The 19,061-nt window shown below is 38.0% G+C and overlaps 1 protein-coding gene across 1 annotated transcript in view; it reads right to left on the bottom strand.

The window, feature by feature from the left end:
- xrn2 (5'-3' exoribonuclease 2) overlaps positions 1-18,646 on the bottom strand; it is a 51,356-nt gene extending 32,710 nt beyond the window's left edge. The window contains exons 1-18 of the mRNA XM_084736967.1: positions 18,422-18,646; positions 17,101-17,228; positions 15,988-16,099; positions 15,699-15,810; positions 14,049-14,107; positions 13,808-13,897; positions 13,497-13,569; positions 13,130-13,180; positions 12,708-12,865; positions 11,789-11,863; positions 11,477-11,610; positions 10,820-10,877; positions 10,603-10,710; positions 10,250-10,294; positions 9,743-9,886; positions 8,358-8,402; positions 6,664-6,758; positions 2,652-2,787 (exon numbers count right to left, since the gene is read on the bottom strand). Of these exons, the coding sequence (XP_084593093.1) occupies positions 2,652-2,787; positions 6,664-6,758; positions 8,358-8,402; positions 9,743-9,886; positions 10,250-10,294; positions 10,603-10,710; positions 10,820-10,877; positions 11,477-11,610; positions 11,789-11,863; positions 12,708-12,865; positions 13,130-13,180; positions 13,497-13,569; positions 13,808-13,897; positions 14,049-14,107; positions 15,699-15,810; positions 15,988-16,099; positions 17,101-17,228; positions 18,422-18,496 (1,698 nt within the window). The 5' untranslated portion in view covers positions 18,497-18,646. The remainder of the gene's footprint in view (positions 1-2,651; positions 2,788-6,663; positions 6,759-8,357; positions 8,403-9,742; positions 9,887-10,249; positions 10,295-10,602; positions 10,711-10,819; positions 10,878-11,476; positions 11,611-11,788; positions 11,864-12,707; positions 12,866-13,129; positions 13,181-13,496; positions 13,570-13,807; positions 13,898-14,048; positions 14,108-15,698; positions 15,811-15,987; positions 16,100-17,100; positions 17,229-18,421) is intronic.
- Between the last annotated feature and the right edge of the window lie 415 nt (positions 18,647-19,061).

The raw sequence follows: 19,061 nt of genomic DNA, 5'->3' as shown, positions 1-19,061 counted from the left end.
TGTCGCTCTGTTCAAAAAGGTGGTATCTTTGAACAAAATCAGTGATGCGGGATCGGAGATAGGACTGCAACTAAAGTTTATTTTCACTGTAGATTCATCTGCTGATTTTTTTTTATCGTTTACTTTACAAAATGTCAAACAAATTGTGACAAATGCTGATTATAATTTCTCACATCTCAAAGTGGTAGATTTTTTTTTGTCCAAACAGCAGCTCAAAGCTTACTGTCAAAAATAACAAAGAAAAGCAGTAAATCCTCATGTTTAAGAAGCTGGAACCAGCAAATGTTTGACAGTTTTGCTTAAAAAAAAAAGACTGAAACAATAAATTGATTATTAAATTAATAAGAAACTATTTTGATAATTGACTAATTGGTTTGATTAATTTTTTGAGGAAAAAAAACAGCTTTGTAACTGTGAATATTTTCTGGTTTCTTTCCTCCTCCCTGACAGTAAACTGAATATTTTTGGGTTGTGAGTAAAACAAGACATTTGAGGACGTCATCTTGGACTTTGGGAAACATTCATCAACATTTTTCACCGTTTTCTGACATTTTACAGGCAAACAACTATTAATCGAGAATATAATCGACCAATTAATCGACTATGAAAATGATCCATTAGTTGCAGCTCTATAATCGATTATTAAAATATTTCTCTCAATTGACTAAAGAAAGAATGAGACTAAAACCTTTTCAACAAGCCTGCAGAGTGTTTTTTGATCTCTGAATACAGAGTTCCTCATCAAACTAACTGAAGATCCACCTGATTCTGAATTTTTACACATTGTGTAACAGACATGCGGACTGTAGAAACTTTTACTGCAGCTGGGTTGGTTCTATTTTTCTAATTATTACAAAATAAAGCAGAATATACTTAAACTTTATTTAAAGGAGCAGAGTTGCACGGTTTGCAATTTTCCTGGTCGATTCAGTTTTTTTTTTCTTTTTTGGTGGGTCTGACCTGCCGATTCTGATTTTAGTGTAAGAGCTGTAACTGACAGAAGACTGTCAACTGCAGACTGAGGAAGAGCTCAAAACATCACACCAATAAATTGTTCAAAGTGGAGCTCCTTTGGTGTGCAGATATTTTCACTTTCTTTTATGCATCTTCACAGAGGAGCAATATGTAGCAATTGTGCGTGTAAAAATGAGTGCAACAAATAGGATAAAAGGCTATTTAATATGCGCTCTATGGATGAGACGGGTCGTTTCCCTCCACCTCCTCCTCCCCAGACTCAGGGAAGCCCTGCAGGAACACTGCAGGAGCACAGGATGCATGCAACATCGGAAACTGACAATAACAAGTGAGGACAAGTCCTTCACTGTCAGTTGATAAGCTGTTTATAAATCTGTCAGTTGTCTGTTAGTGTGAAGTTCAGCCTGTTATCCTAAAAACAAAAGCCCACTGCTCTGAAAATATAAACTCTGGAGCTGGAGTTCAGTGACTGCCTGCAAGACTCCATTAACATTTTGCTCAATTGAACCGATATAATGTTCAGCCAACATTCAGTATGAACTTTAACTCTAATTAACATGAAACGGACAAAGAGAAACAGTTATTCCTTCACAGGAGCATTGAAGTCAGAGTATCGAGTATTTCAACTTAACATGTTACCTTGATCTCTGATGACACAACAGATTTCTCCTTTAACTTTTATTTTGTCAGACAGCCTATTGAGATCAAGATCTCTTTTAAAAGAGAGGTCTGAGAACAAAAGAAAACACTCACAAGAACACAATGAAGAAAGAGAACTACACAATAACAAAGGAATAAAAAAAACAGCTCACAAAAGAAGTTAGATAATAAACCTTTAAAATATCCACAGGAAATGTAAGAATCTGGTTTGAGGGCAGTCTGAAGTTACTTCTATTAAAGAGGCGCATTAAAAACCTGAAAGCAGTTCTGTCAACGTTGGTGCGTACATGAAGGATTTCTGAGGTTTGAGAATTACTGCATCGTGTACTGTAGTTAGTAGTTTTAATTAAATAATAACAGTCACACTTAAAGCCAGTTGATTATCAGTTGGTTGTACTGTGGTAACTTGGAGGTTTGTTTTCTATTGTAGTACATTTAGTCACTACAGAAAATAGTAACACCTGAATTACTAAAAGCAGCTACAAGGAGTTTATAACTGATTTAACTGAATTTAATACTGATGCCTCTATATGACCTACACAAGTTAACGAGACCATCCACGAGAGGAGAGGATATTTCTATATAGCTGTTCTTAATGCTTGACACCAGGTTTTTTGGAAGAGGATTTGCAGTGAGTTATGTGATTTAGCCAGTTAAAAGTTATTACAATTGCAATAAAATCACACTCTGGCCAAGTGGAACATCCAAATCACAGAACCAAATCTAATTTTTTTGAAAAATGTGTGAGAAAACATCAGAGCTGCAGAGATGATCTGATCTGAGTACGAAACAACTGTTGCAGTAACCACGTTAACCGTGTGTTCACAGTAACACAGAGGTTAGCCAGTTAGCTTAACACTAGGCTAGGCAAATTTCTAAACTGGCTAACGAGAGAAGGGTCTTTACAGACATTACAGCAGTACAATAAACACCAACAAGCAGAACAGACAGAGATTAGACTGTATTTTACTGTATGAGTGCATGTAAACAAAGCCACAAAGTGATTCCGGTGTTACCTGGTAATAGTACCGCAGTACCCAGCAGAGACCCTCCACGTACGACTGGACCACCTTCCGTCTGAAGTCTTCGTCGTTCACGTCCACGTCAAACTTGGTCTTGTAGTATCGCTGCTTCCAGCCCTCCTCCCACAACCTGCAGCAACACGCAGACGGACATGGTTTTATTTTACTGATCGAGAACGATTCAGAAGATGGAACGAGTTTTCCTCAGATCAGGAAGTGATGTTCTCACTCGGGACAGAAGGCACGTGTAGAGAAAACCAGCTGACATCGTGAGTGACCACAAAACAGTGTCCAGGTGCAGGGCTAGTTTGCTTTCAGGTCTTTCCACCAGAAATTATTTCCTTTTTTTTGCGTCATCTTCGGTCTTTTTCAATTGGCGACTAACAGCCTTAATCACAATCTGCCAATCATATTCAATCATATTCTTAATGAACACTGTCGAATAAAGATTGCCGTCTGATCAATCTAAGCAGCACTAGGCCCGGGCAGTATTTATTTTTTCATACCATCATACCTCCCTGACATTTCACCGGGGTATACGGTATCAGACAGTATTTATGTGGAAAAACAAATCATTAAAAGCTGGTGCTATATGATACTGTCTATCTTAGAACGCCGTGTGTCTAATATGCAATTAGTCTTCTTAGACAAGTCGTGGTGGGTTTAAATACTTAAATGAATATATAGGAAATAAGCGCTTTTATTCCATAGATTCTTACTAAAGGACAAATGACAGTTGTTGCCGTGGATACCAGCACACCATTCAGCTGAACAGAGATGATATACAGATGTATCATGTGGCTAATAAACTGCTTTTATAGTCTGAAGAAGGCATTTCAAAATAAAGTTATATGTGCCACTATTTTAGTCATTCTACATCTGGTCATATTTAATTAATTAGCAAGGAGACCCAGGATGTAAAGCAGAAATGCCCGACCAATTATTTCCCATCTACCTCTAAATAATTATTCCTTCCCTACTGCAATAAATTAATTTTATATTCTTATTTTCCATCAATAAAAAACAGCTGCAACTTTTATGTTTCAGACGACTTTTTCCATGGTGAAAATATTAAAAGTAATACGGAAAAGATTTATAAATACCCTGGTATACAGCAATACCTTGATACCTCCCAAGTCTGAAATGCATCATGGTCGTCCTGAGATGATTCAGGCAGCTTTTAACCATAACACTCAAGCACTTTACAAGCACGTTCAAGGTACCTGAACCAAACATTTCCAGACTCTCTTCCAGACATTACTAGTTTTTTACAATACGTTCAGTTGTGAAAGCAGATGCTCGCTCTCATGAGGTTCCCAGGTCAGTCAACTCCACTGTGCATTAAGTTTGAGATGCAAGGAGACAAACAATTATGACAATGGCTTCATGTCAATGGAAATATTTTTTTTAAATTTTGTATTCATTGAGTGATTGTAGCGATGAAACAACAGATTATGTTGAAAATCAAGCATTTTTTAGGAGTACTCAGACTAAAGTATATTTCTAACCTTGTACTCAGTTAAAATTAGCTTTTTCAAAACTTTCAAGACTCTGAATGAACCCTGAGTATTTACAGTAAATCTGTTCATAATTAGCACAACAACTAATGACTATTTTAATCATTGATTATTTCCTCGATTAATAGTTGTTTGGCTCTAAAATCCCATTAAGTGTTGAATAATATCATAATATAATAAAGTGTTTTGTCCACAACTCAAAGATATTCAGTTTCCTGTCAGAGAGGAGTAAAGAAACCAGAAAATATTCACATTTAAGAAGCTGGAATCAGAGAATTTGATCCTTTTTCTTAACAAATTACTCAAACCCATTAATCAATTATCAAAATAATGGTGATTATTGGTGGTGATTAATGGTGATTCATCATACTGATCAACTCTTTTAGGGCTCATCTGTCTGGATGCTGTACCCTTAACAAATACAAACACAGTGTTTCGTATATAGTTTGTGACCTTCAAGTGTAAATTGATTCTCCTGTTGAATGTGAGTTTAAGTGACACTGGATCAGATGTTTGTCGTGTAAATGTACCTAAACGATACATTTACTTATTAAAATCACTTTCTGTAAGGATGCTGCACTGTTCCTCTATAGGCTGAAAAAACTGCATTAACTTCCTCACTGCTGCTAGAATAGTTTAATGGCTTTGACTTCTTGGTAGATTTGGGGCGGCGATGCCGTTCTGCACACATAATCAAGGCCGTCCAGCATCTGCGCCATGGATCCTCGGAGCGGCCCGCAGGGAGCGCCGACTCCTGAGAGGAAAGCCTCCATGAATACCAATTTAGCCCGATGGATTTAGCAGCTTTGACGAGTGCGTCACAGAGGAATTTACTCGAATATTCCTGCTTTCCATATTAATCACGTGCAGGAGGAGGTGGGAGCTGTTCAGCAGAGGGGTGAGTGTGTGTGTGTGTAGAAGTGTGTGTGTGTGTGTGTGTGTGTGTGTGTGTGTGTGTGTGTGTGTGTGTGTGTGTGTGTGTGTGTGTGTGTGTGTGTGTGTGTGTGTTGGGGAGGTGGTAGAGAGTTAACAGCTTGTGCTGCAGCACTGTGGCATTAATGAGCACGTCTCTGTGGTTGTGTTTGTTCACTCCATCTTCACTAGGGCTGAACGATTTTGAAAAAATATCTAATTGTGATTATTTTGAATGATATTGCAATATTAAATGTAAGATTAATTTTTACATCATTATCCTTATTTTGACTGAAAAACATGTTAAAATGAGAATGGAGAGGGACATCTCTGCCTCACCACATTCAATCATTTAAACATTTTTTGACACATGTTGCCTTTAACAAATATTGCACATCCTGTGATGTAAAAATTGCACGCAGACCATCTGCTGGACACTCCAGACTGCTTTAACAGGCACTATAAGTGTCAAAAGAGTTTTTTTTTGGCTAAGATGAGGTTGTAATTCATTTTTAAAAGGTACAGCACAAGCACCAAGAATATATTTCACATAAAAAAAAAAATTATCAACCATTTTAAACAATCTCATTCTTCAGGTGAAGAGCTCATTACATGGGTTAAACAGTCTCAGTAACAAAACATAAAACAAGGACCCTGATGAAGACCTGTGTCGATCGATATGTGTTGGTCATTTTAAACTTTTTGCAGTGAAAAATAAAGGCATTTAAATTTGAGACATTTTTACAGTGCGCCTTGGAGTGATGTTGAATAAGACTTGCCTTTTTTGATTTTTTACTGAGACTGTTTCATTCAGGCAATTCACCTGAAGAATAAATACAATAAATATCTGAAGTATGTGACCAACAGAAGGACCCAGCAACACTTCCACTCAATCATCTTATTATATTAAGAAATCTATTTTATTATTATTCCACCATCATATTCTCAGTGCAACATGCTAGCTCTGCAGTGTACGTCTTTCTGAAACAACAAACAGGTTTTGAATATTAATACAATAACAGATTAATGTTGGCTGCTAGTTAGTTGTTCTTAGTTAGTTAGTATCTCTCTCAACTCTCATGCTTTTATACTCAAAGTTTCTAATCAGAGAGTTTTCTCGGACGAGGTGCAGCAAGCTTCAAATCTGTTATTTTCAACAAGCTTAAACCAAAAACCAAACACACTCTTCTTAAGCCAGATCTCTCTCAACTCACACTATTAGATAAAAGTAACATTAACAAAATCACTTTACTCCAATAAGTAAAGCACATCGCATTTTATAGTCATTACAGTATGATCAATGCTATCTTTTCTAGAGCTCCAACAATCAATCAATTAATTGATTATTAAATTAATCACAAATGACTATGAAAATAATAATTAGTCGCAGCCCTAAATTTTCTTATAAACACATTTTTAAAAGTGAGACTGAACAGGACCATCCTGTAATGGAAATGCAAACATCAGTTCCCAGTTTATTTCCCCAGACAGCAGCTTGAATTCAAAACGTGTCCGCGCTGCCACCCTGACCCCACCCTGCACTAAGACCCCGCCCAGCCAGCTCTGTGCAGATTTACCTGACGTTGTCTTCAGGCTCCGGCTCGCTGTCGCTGTCCTCAGCTTTCCTCTTCACGCCCCTGTTGTCTTGGCTTTCGCTGGGTCCTGCAGACGACTGGGCAGGGCAAAAAACACAAAGAAAATAAACAGATCAGAGGAAATACATCGGAAAAAAGAAAATCTCTCATAAATTTGTTTTCAACAAATCTACAAAGGTCGCAACAAAACTAAAAACAAAGACGTTTTTGCTTAAATGATAAATAACTACATTATAAAAAACATTGATCGATTAACTGATTAATCAACTGATAATTTCAGCTCTCTGTGCCCCGACCATCTGAAACTCTTTACAAAACACCCTAAAAATCAATCACATTCAAATCCATGATCAATAACCACGCTGCCTATTTTTACCTGTTTTACTTGAATTGTTTTAGTGCTTGTATTTTTATTATTTAATATTCATTTGTTGTTTTAATTCATTCATCTTGTATCTTATTATTTTGTTGTTTGTATCTTTTAAACCTGTCTACTCCACATCATTGTAAATGAAGGTCAGTCTGAATGATATTCAAGTTAGTAAATAAAGGTTATAATATTTTGTACAAATATTCATGCCATATATATAAAAATCAAGAACAAAGGCAACGAATTCCACCATCTTCATCAAAGAGTCCATTAAAAATGTGTTTTCAGGGGTAAGTACTGTATTCAACAGTGAGACAATTACAAAATCATTTTACTGATAACCTTTATTCAAATAAAAAATAAATCATAAAGAGGCGGCCCTTGATTAACTATGATTACAAGACACAAATGTAAAAATATGAAGAGATAAATTATCTGCACTGCTGTATGTATGTATATATATGATTTTCTAGGTGTGAAGAAAACTGGTGGAAATAAAACAACCTTAGCTACTTAGCCTTCGTTTTTTTACCCCCCTGAAGCTTTTGTGCTCTTTTCATTCATGTGCTAATGTATAGCTGCCTATTGTTGGTCGATACATTTAACGCTGTACATGGGAATAAAATTCAACAGCTTAAGAGACATGTTAAATAGAAACCTGACCATGAACTGAACCAAAGGACAGCATCTACATTCAAACACACTGCTGTACAACTACAATCCAACTTATATTACACTGTTTATATCTATAAGAAAAGGCCACAGGGTTTCAACAGGACTGACAGAGTGACATTTTAACCAGTCTAGAGACATTTGAAAAGCAGCGATCAACTTCTACCTGCTGGAGAATTAAATGCTTTTCTTTTCAACCTATTGTATTGATCAAGGACTTTAAGATTACTACCAGGTGATAATTAAGATAACTGAAGAATAAATCCATTTAAATATATCTGGTTTTCAGTAGAATCACACTGCCTCTACAGGCACCTCAAAGGTTTAAAGTGGATCTCTATCCAACTGTGTGTCCAAACTGAAGTCAAACCAAAAACAAATGAACACTCAGAGTAAAGAAGGGCAGAAGACCTTAATGTTTAACATGAAGAGACAGCATCCAAAAAAAGTGAAAATATGCTGTAAAAGATGCTAAAGACAGTCAATAAAGATGAGGTGTTGCTAAAATGGTCAACACTGGACATCCAGGTGGACCAAAAAACAAAGGACTGCTCTAATCTTCCAAATTCAAAAATATTTCTAAAAATATGTATGTGTGTGTGTCTGTCCACTTTCTGTTTCACCAAGAACTTACATTGCCACCGTTCCTCATCATGGCCTTCAGGGACTGAGCAGCATCCTGCAGAAAAAAGAAAAAAAAAAAAACACTTCATGACTGCATATTCATCGCCATCACCAATGCAAAATGCCGTCGGCTTCCTGACTCAATCTGAAAATGAGCGATGAGAAAACCACATAGAATATTAGAATATGTAACCGTACAGCAGCCTCAAAGTGACACATACAAAATACTGCCTCATAAAGAATTGCTATGAGGTCAAGCATATTTTAAACAAAGGACAAAGATGGTCATGTGCAGAGTTGCGTTCAGGAACATCACCATTGTCCTCAGAGACCTGCAGGTTTAATGTCCCCTCCAGAGGAGGACAGACTCTGTTTGTCGTGTGAGCTTGAGAATGAGGTTCATTTTTTCTTTTTTGCAGTTTTGCCTATGAGGACTTAAGGGATGCACTTTTTACTAAAATGCCCTCTATATATGCCGATTTCATTTGGCTGGATGAGTATGAGGAAATTGACTTGTGCTTTACCAAAGGAACCTTTTTTGTAGCAGATTTTATTTGTCGAGTCAGGAGAGAAGGCAGAGTATTCTGTTCAAGTCTGAGCTATAAAATGGGCTGTAATTTTGTGTTGAAAGGAAACTCTTTGAACACTGCAACTGTATGTGAAGTCTTATAAACCCAGGAGGGTTGGGCACTTTGTGCGCATGAAAATAGAAGGGAATCAATCATATATGATTTCAGATGATTGTAATATTCATTGCAGGCTGATTATGACTCAAAAGTCACACATCCTTTTGTAAACCTTTACTGACCCTGCACCAACATCCCACCATGGTCTGACCTCATTCACTGGTAAATAATCTCATCTTCAACAGTGACCCAGGTGTGGAAACAACGTGGCTCTTGACGTATATGACATAGTCATATGTCCTGAATGTCCTATGAATCTGTTGCCCCAGTGCATGCTGGGAGGATTCCCAACACACTTACCTCTACAATTACAATTATATGATCAGCATTCAGTCATCTAAATGCTGGAATCATAGCCTCAACTCTCTACTCATGTTGCCTTTATTTCAAAATAAAGAGTGCATTTTTTTTTTTTTAGATAACTTCATCCAGGATCAACAAATCAAACTGATGTTCAAGAAGCAAATCAGCTGGACGAGAATAAACAGGATGAATTTAGCCTGATAACAACATGTTAGCCTGAATTACTTTAACCACAGAGCCCATGACTGTGCTAAAGCTATAATAAATTCAGTGGATACAAATCTTTACTTTTTTGGACTTTTTGAGCCAGTCCAAATTTTTTAAGACCTGGACCTCGTGTGAATCATTTCCCAGATTTCGAGAGCTGCACAGAAGCTCTATATCACACATCAACATCCTATCGTACTCGGTTGTGTTGCTCAGTGGACTGCATCCTCATGTCGTAGGCCTGGTGCCGAGCGTTCTGGACGGCTTCGGGTCGGTCTCTTCTCCCCAGGGCATGAGGGGCAAACTGGCCTGTGGTCAGGAAGGCGGGGCCCCGCTGCTCTGCCTGCGATAACAGAGAGGACCACAAAACTGTCACCCCCGTGAAAATTATATACTGTGCACATGTGACAAGAGGTGATAATTGTGTGTGTCTGTCAACACTCTTGCTGTGAGTGTTTTTTATTTCTTGGAGTCCAGATGACAGATTTTTGGAATGATGGACAGGAAACTTCACACTACAGCTGAATGTAAAAGCAGGACGTCCTTTTGTACTTCTGGTTTGATGCTAAACTGCATTTCCTCGTCTAAGTTTTCAATAAAGTTGAATCTAATCTAATTCTTTCTATGTAGTCAACACAGTTTTATCAGTCAAGATTTACCAGCTAGCATAAAAACAAAATCATCATCATCCACTTTCTTTACTCACCTTCATCCTCTTTCGTTTCTCTTTCATTCTTCTCTTAAAGCTTTCCTGAAAGACGGAAACACAAACACGATAAATGAACAGCAATTTCTGTCTCTTATGGCTGGGTATCATTTGAACCTCAAATAGGACCCACACCTCCTTACTTTGAGAAATCTAATCAAAATTTCACACAAGAAGCCCTGTGAGGATTTATAATATGAATAAACTATGTAAGAATAAATAACAGTCATTTTGTACTTGGGTTTCCAACGTTCTGTCCTACAGACACATTTCAGTCAAGTACTGAGGCTTGATACAACAACCTTGGTGTCGAAATTCAAATGATCATTGCGTGAAAATGCAGAAAATCTTACGTCATCCTCTTTGCGTTTCTTGAAGATGTTGTCCTCGGCCACGCCCACGGCCTGCATGATCATCTCAACTCGCTCCAGGTTGACGTAGCCGTTCTCTGTCAGATACCCCTACAGACAAAACACAGGCCCTTTTATTCACAGCACCGGACAGTCAGATCAGAAGATCTAAAGAAAATAATCCATGACTGGAATGGTAAAAATCTGTGACGATACTCACTCCGGTTTTGTGCACAACGTCTTTGTAGATGTTGACCAGTCGATCTATGGCTCCCTCTCTGTAACAAACAACACCAGTGAATAATTAAAGGCAAGTCAATCAGCGTAAATTTAAATGAAAATTGGAACAAGACACTGAACTGACAACAAACACTGATTTATCTTGGGAAATTTGGCTGCCTTATCAGCTGCTCTGGCAGGTAACCAACCAACATTTGGAGCTCTATTTTATCTTTAAAGATTAAACCTACAGACAAACAGTAAAACACAACAAGACGTCTGAGCTTCTCCACCAGTCTTCAGTCTGATCAGCTGGAGGTTAAAGTGAAGTGACAGCAGGATCACGAACGTGGTGAAAGTGAATAATCAGGCTGTCTTCAACACCTGCACTATCTAAAGCAACACAATACAACTGTCCTGCAATTAACCCTGGTTTTGTGAAGCTTAAAGAAAACTGAAGCCTCGTCAGCTCTTGAGTTAGCTGCCTGAGAAATGCTGGAATAATTGAGTCCTGTATATTTATTTATTAGACCTGTTTAAGGTCTTGAATTTAGATAACTGACAGCTCTTTCTGAGTATTTAAAAGACCCACATGCAAACCATTTCTTCTAATATTCAAATCAGCTTTCAGTGTTTCAAAAGGTGTCCCGAAGTTCACCTGATTTCTAAGGACGGCAGGTGTGGTAGGAAATCATTTCCAACAAAGAAACACATGAAGACCCAGTCATCTACGCTCCTCTCAAAGTCGAAGGCAAACGGCAGGCTGGCCATGGTCAGCTCTCTAGCGAGGTACTGAGAACACGCAAGGAGAGAAGAGTTAATGTTTGCTCTTGTAACCATTACATCAAAATCAGGATTTGTCTGATTTGTTAGAGGTTAAAGAAAATCAGATGTCTAGAGCCTTTCAACTTTTAAAATTGTAGGAGGAAGCAATGGAAAAATATAAAACATATAAATAATATATATCTACCTCTCGCAGTACACAGAGCCTGATAAATATGAACTCCTGTTCAGACACTGGCACTGAGTCTGCAAACTCATCATGCTGAAAGAGAAGGAAAAAGAAACAGATCAAATATGTCAATATGTCTCAACAAACATCAGTTTCAGAGAAATCCAAAGTACAGCTTAAAATCTGCTGTTTCCATTCTAAGTTCTGGTATTTAAATTGTAGCTCTGGAGTTTTTCACATATTTTGAGGTTTAAATGACAAATCGGGACCAAAACTTTTGGAAATGGTCCAGTAGGTGGCAGCTGCAAACAGGCATGATGGCGTCATCATAATTCTTGGTAGCAATTATTCACTGTCACAGTAAGTCCGCTAAAAGTGCTTGTTTTGCCACTGACAGGCTCAGATTGTTAATTTAAGTGTCTGACAAACATCATGGAAAGGATCCCTACAGAGACAAACCTTTCTGTTAAAGTGTAGGGTTAGACAAAAACAGTCATTTGAGGCAGCAGTAGACCAGCAACTCTTGCCTTCTACAAGGTCAAATTAATGTTTTTGTCAAAGGAGTCTGCTGGCTTTGAAGAGAGAGATATAAAGGCTTCAGATTGTAGTTGAAAAGGTCTGCTTCTGTAGGGATTATTTCCATAATGATGTCACACTTAGAATAACAATCTGAGCCTGTCAGTGGTAAAAACAAGCACTTTTAGTGGACGTATTCGACAGGCGCAGTTGCCCCCAGGGAATTATTTTGTGGCCACTGCAGCCTATTTCATGGTTGACGACTGAGGTAATCTACTGGTCCAATTCTAAAACTTTTATTTTTATACTATTTATCACTTACACGCCAAAATATGTGAAAATAAAAGTCAGCCACGTTGCATATTTTCTATACATTATACAACTATCATAGTACATTTTGCCACAAAACTCCAGAGCTCACCTCTCCCCGTTTCTCTCGGGACGTCCCCTGACAGTCTTTGATTTCATGACCCATCTGTCCACAGAGCGCGCAGGGGCGGGGTTTGTTGGGTTTGAACTCCTCTCTGATGATGGTGAAGTTTGGCTCATGTGTGGCCAGGCCCAGCATGATCAGGTCAGCTGATCAGTCATCACACCCACACACAGACACACAGACAAACACACAGACAGACACAGACAGACACACACACACAGACACACACACAGACACACACACAGACACACACACAGACACACACACAAAAAGGTTTTATTTTGACAAGGTGGAAATCATGACAGTCACCATCAATAAAACAAGCTCACCTCTGACTGGTAACATTAATTAATTATTTAACAGACATTTTATTGCTCATATTCTTTCACTAAGTGGATTTAAAAGCTTACCGTCAGCTCCACACAGGCAGTGGTGTGTGTTGGGGTCATGGTTGGGTTGAGCTGTCGAAGAATCACAAATATAAATAAATAAAATGTCTGGCAGTGTGTGTGTGAGAGAGAGAGAATTCAGATCATGATATTCAGCAACACTTTCATCTTTCTGTGTTCATCAGTCAGTCAAGTCTGCTTGAATACAGATGGTTCCATATTGATTCGTCTTGAGTGCTTCATTTAGTCTCATCTGTTGTTGTAAAGTTACGACTGTGGTGTGTGGTTTTAAAACCTGTTTTTGTTTATGATGTGTCCTGCTACAGTGTGGGTACTTTTCAGTAATCCTCATCAGTTTTTAAAATCTATCAGTGTGAAGCAGCTGTACCTCTCTGTCTCCTGATGAAGTCCATAATCTTGTGTTCACCTTCACCAGGAACACTGGCATCAGACAGGAAGACCTGGAGGACAGAAAGTTAAATTTAACTAAAGGTTGAGACAGGGTGCAACATGCCATCCGCCAGGATATGAAAACAAAGATAACAACAACAAAGCAAAAACTTAATTTCAACATTACAATTCCCACTTTAATCTTCATATTATTTTTGATTGATCGTTTAATTGTTTTATCTTTAAAATATCAAAAAACAAGAAGAAATTGCTGGTTTAAAAGCCTGAGCTGTAAAGTTGAGCACTCACGGTGACGTTCCTCCATCCTGGATCATTGCTGAGTCTGTCTGCGACGTAGTATCGGAGACATTGTGCCAGGTTGTCCATGAACTCTGTCCCCTGGAGACAAAAGAGTATTGTGTTATTCTGCTGCTACACGTTGATACATACAAGCTTAATTTACACTTGGAAACAAACACATTGAGGAACAGACACCATCTTTGTAAGTGAAAATGCACTGAATACAGGATGTAGTACTGATCGCACTTACTGGAGTGATACAGTTGCTGTCAAACCTCTCTTTAATCTCCTCAGGTGGAAGATAACCTCCTGTGGAGAAAAAAAATATAACAACTGAGGTTACACTGAGCAGGAAGACAGATAACTGCACAAATACAAGTTTGGGGTCAGTTTTCAGTTAGGATGGTCTGGTTTAACTTTACACAAACACAAACTGGTGTTTGTTGTTTAGTTATGAGACATTCTGGTCAGTCATAAAGAGAAACGACAGGGTGCTCAGTGGCTTCAACCATTTAATGAAGTTCAACACAGGATGAGGTTGTAAAAAGCATTTAAGTGCTGATACTTTTTTCAATGCTACATGTTTAAAATGATAAAATACCTATTAATTAAAGAATCAAACAAAAGTACCAAAGGTCCTCATCAACATCATCACATGCTCATTTAAGACCTCAGTTCAGTCTTTACTGATCTGCATGAAATTTGGTTGGAAGCAAAATCAGACAGTGTTCTGTGACCTTTTCTGAACCAGCAATGTGTGCAGGTTGTTCCAAAAAACAAAATAGAAATTACCAGATTTTGTGTGCATGAGACTTTGTTTTTGTTGGAGTATCAAAAGAGGTATCAAGTATTTTTTTTTCTTGCCAACTCTAATACAGGACAACTAGAAGAGTGCAGATGTCCCCCAGGCAAACCAAAAAGAATCACCAATGTTTTGATTAGTAACTGTAATTTGTAAGATGTAAGCTGTAGTTTGTCAGTACAGTCAGTAACATAACAGATGAAAAGGTGAGCATGAAGCCTTGTTTTGATCAGCTCCCATTTGTCCTGTTAAAGTCACGCTGTTATTACAAACCCAACACTTCCCATGTACAATTCAAATTAAAAGCCCTCTAGCATTTCAATGGACAGAAGCTCTTATACTTTTTTCAAACATTTTTAAAGAAAATATGTTTAACAAAAATGGAAACCCTCCATTTTTTAACACCTATTGTGAAAATTTTGCAGCAGTTTGTTGTGGAAAACTCATTGACTCTCCACTCTAACTCATGGGCTGTCATTATGTTCCACTCAAGAGGAATCTTCACTGGCCAGTATTAATATCAAACTCTCTGAAACAACCATACAGTGAAACATCTGTGAGAAAACAGCACAACGAAAACTTTCATTTGTTCATCCAGAGCGAGTTATCTGAATGATTCAGGACTTTTCAGAAAATCCAGCTAGTTCAGTCAGTGACTGAGTTTTTAAAGTGTTGAGAGATACACAGTGTTTCCTCTCTCAGGTAAGTCTAAATGATACTTCAAATACACGAAACATGACAGTGCAGCAGGTTATATCACTGCACAAACAGACTCATAGTGACAGATAATGATGTTCCTTTTTAAAAACTGTAATTTCCAAAGTGAAAAAGAACCACAATGTGTGTTTTTAAAGTGTGGAGCTGTCTCTACAATTATGCATAGAAGCACTCAAAGAACAAAAACATCAGTGCCATTTTGTCATTTGCTATTAACAATCAGTATTTTCTGTACAGGAGCTTCGAGAGAATCTCATCCTGTTGGGAGGAAAATGTCATACAATGTTCTGTACACACTGTGTAATGTGGTGGATACTGAAGTCAGTATACAACCTCTGTATTTTGCTGTCTGCTGGTGTCAGACTTAAAAACATCACACACCTCTCTGGATGATTTCCTCCCTGATGCGACTCTTCTCCTCCACCAGCTCCACTCCTTCTTTGGACGCACGAAACCGCCGAGAGCGCTGCTGGTTCATTTTGGCCCGTGGAGCCTGGATGGAGTTAAACAGAGTTATTTCCAATGTACAGCAGCTGACTTCAAGCTGGTTATCAAAGCTATTCTCTCCTATTTTACTGTGAAAAGGATAGATGAATGTATATTAAATAGGCTCCAAATTTCCTCCAAACTTTTCTCTGGCTGCAGGTTTCTGTTACTGAATGTTGCTTACCACTCCATCGATGGCCATGTAGAGAACTCTTCTGGGACGCACAATATTGAACAGACGGTCGATGTACTCAAAAATGGCAACCATCATCTCATCTTCATTTTTGGGAGCAGGTCTGTGGACAGCAGAGTTCAGAGTGTCAAGTTTTAATCCCTTATTTATGTTGGTTTTATAAGTGGGGAAGCATCGTGCCAAACTTAATCGTAAAGCTCCCTTGTTTAGTGGCGGAATAGGACTTAAACCATCTCAGACCAACCAAACTCTGACAGCAACAGAAACATTACAAGTTATCACTATAATGAACTGCAAATTGGACATGCATGATAATATCAGCACATCATCAGCATCCATATGACAGGCCAATGAGATGACACTTACATTATACGCATGTGACGCAACTATGTCTGCGGTGTGGAGATTTTTTTTAAGCATCTGAAACGGACAGCAATGTTGCTTTTTGCAATGATTGCTCAGTGTCGGTCATGTGAGGAGCCAAATCACTTTCCTTCAAAACCACAAATTTAATCACCCAGCTTCAGAAACATCACAATCATAACAATGAATCCGTGAAGAACATAAGACGAATAAACTGTCAGCAGTAGTTTTCTAATTTTGTCTAGTGAACGTGGACATTTTAGAGATGAAACGACCCAGTGTGGGTTGAAACCTTGACTTGCTCTAACCAATAAAGGCTTTTCAAACCATATCCTTGGCTCAGTACAAGTTTACCTGAAGCAAGCTTAGTGACTTTCTGTTTTTTCTAGTTGATCAGTTTGAATTAAAGAGCACCATGCAGTCACCTGGAGTTTACTAATCTACAACTGAACATCTGGTATATTCTCTCTTGTTACATTGTATTTTATGTCTGTAGCTGTCAGTGGAATACTATCATCATACAAGAGTAGGCAGAATAATATGTTAATTCCAACACAGGAGAGAACTGATGTTCTTTGTAAGTGAAAAAATATGGTCATACATCTATACCGGCAACTGGGAAGAATGAGTCAGAAAATATGAGCAAAAATCCAACATTATGCATCCATGTTGTAAACAGAAAATTAAGTAAAACAAAAACAAAGTCTCAAATGTCCCAAGAGCACAGAGATAGCGTCTTACTTGTCTTCTGGATGTGTACATGGGTGAATGATTCCGTTCATGTCCAAGTACAAATTGTCAAATTCCACCTCGTTGGGGTTTGGTTTGGTGGTATCAACAGGAATACGGACTCCATTACACTCTTTACCCTGTGAAGACAAAACAAAACAACAAAACTGAAAACATCACCGGGCAGTACAGGCCTAAACAACTGACACACACGGCAGCTGGCATCCCTTTCTCTGTCTTAAAGGGATAGTTTACCAAAAAATATAAATTCAGTCTTTACCCACTTATCCTCACACCGAATGAAGGTTGCGTTTAGTTTCTGAGTCCACAAAACACTGCTGGAGTTTCACAGGAAACTCCCAAACAATGGAAGTGAATGGTGACCAGCTGTTTTGCTGTGAAACCCCAGCAGATTTTTTTTAAATTAAAAAAATAAACACAACTAGGGGCTGCAAACTGTGAGCACTTTTCTTAGTTGATCATTGATAAAATTAACGATCAAGCACTCATTAGCTGTTATTTACAAATTGTACTCATACCCAAAAATACTAAGTGTGTTTTTTTCCCTCTATAAAAGCTTTATTTCCACAACAATATTTTGCGTGTTCTCTGAAAGCATTATGGAAGAAAGAAGTAAAGGTCCACATATTAAAAACATATACTACTTATCAGATAACAAGGAGAACACACTCCTAAATATAATACATTATATTTCAGGTCTTTATTCGATAGTCGAGCAATCAACTTTTACTTCATCGATCAAATTCTTAAATGATTAATCGGTTAATCTTCAATCGACATAAGGATGAGAAGATGACTGAATTTTCTTTATCGAACATGTTCAGGGGGAGACTAATGAGGAGACTAATGATGTAGCATTCCTTATGGACGGGGAAACTTTGAAATCTTTAATTACACCCTCATATTTAATAAACTTAATTACAGATCATTCAAGAAAGTCCTTCAATATTGTATATGGACATTTTAACATCGTCATGAAGAGTTAAAAGTTCCATTGTTTCAATCGACGCTGCGGTCAAACAGGATTTATTCGGACATGTTTGTTGGTAAAGTGAAGTTTTGTTTTGTTTTGTTTAGCTACATTCTCACTCAGAAGTTCTCAAACTGCCGCTGTGTGCCGCGTTTTTTTATGTCAATAAACGTTTACTGAACCAACACAAACAAAACACAAAAATGCATCGACAACAACATATTAACGAACTGTAGTCAGTAAACAGTGTGTGTTTGGATGGTTATCAGACGTTAAAACGTTCCCGCTAACGGTAAAAATCAAACTGAGTCGGCTGCTAGCTAACATGCTAACATCACTCACCTTCTCCTCCACACAATGAACAATGATTGAAGAATATTTTCGGCTCAGCCAACGGAAAAACGCCGGGACTCCCATCTCCGGTGAATAATCGCTTCTCTGTCAGCTTATAAAAATATTAATTCGTACGAAACAGTTAAAACAGCCCAATTAAAACACGAAACTTGGTGCGATGAGTCCAACACTTAGGCTACATGCTGTTGGCCATGATGACCATTGTGTACCTGTTCCGGTTCATGTCGACTTTTTCCGGAGCTTTCCGGAGAGCCACCTGGGCCCACAGCGACACCGATGGCATGAAGCGGTACTGCAGGCAGGATTTTGGTAGTCAACAACAAGTTGTTGTAGTACCGTTGTTGTCAGCAGTTGACTCTTCCTGCCTCTTTTTGTTCTGCGATCTAACAGTTAACCAAGCTTGTTACCCAGAGGAACTTCAGCTGTCAACTTCAGCAGTTGTCAACAACGGTACTACTACTACTACTGATAATAATAATAATAATAATAATAATAATAATAATAATAATAATAATAATAATATGTGAATCTAAAAGCATCTCATCATCTCATGGATTCTTGGAGTTTGTTTTTAATTTTGTGTTCCTGTTTTTAATACAATAATAAATTTATTTATTTTACTTGATCA

This window comes from Lutjanus erythropterus, chromosome 15, assembly GCF_056507025.1.
Source record: "Lutjanus erythropterus isolate fLutEry1 chromosome 15, fLutEry1.hap2, whole genome shotgun sequence".
Taxonomy (NCBI): domain Eukaryota; kingdom Metazoa; phylum Chordata; class Actinopteri; order Lutjaniformes; family Lutjanidae; genus Lutjanus; species Lutjanus erythropterus.
Note: the sequence above shows the minus strand (reverse complement) of the source record. Positions and strands in the feature narration are given on the sequence as shown.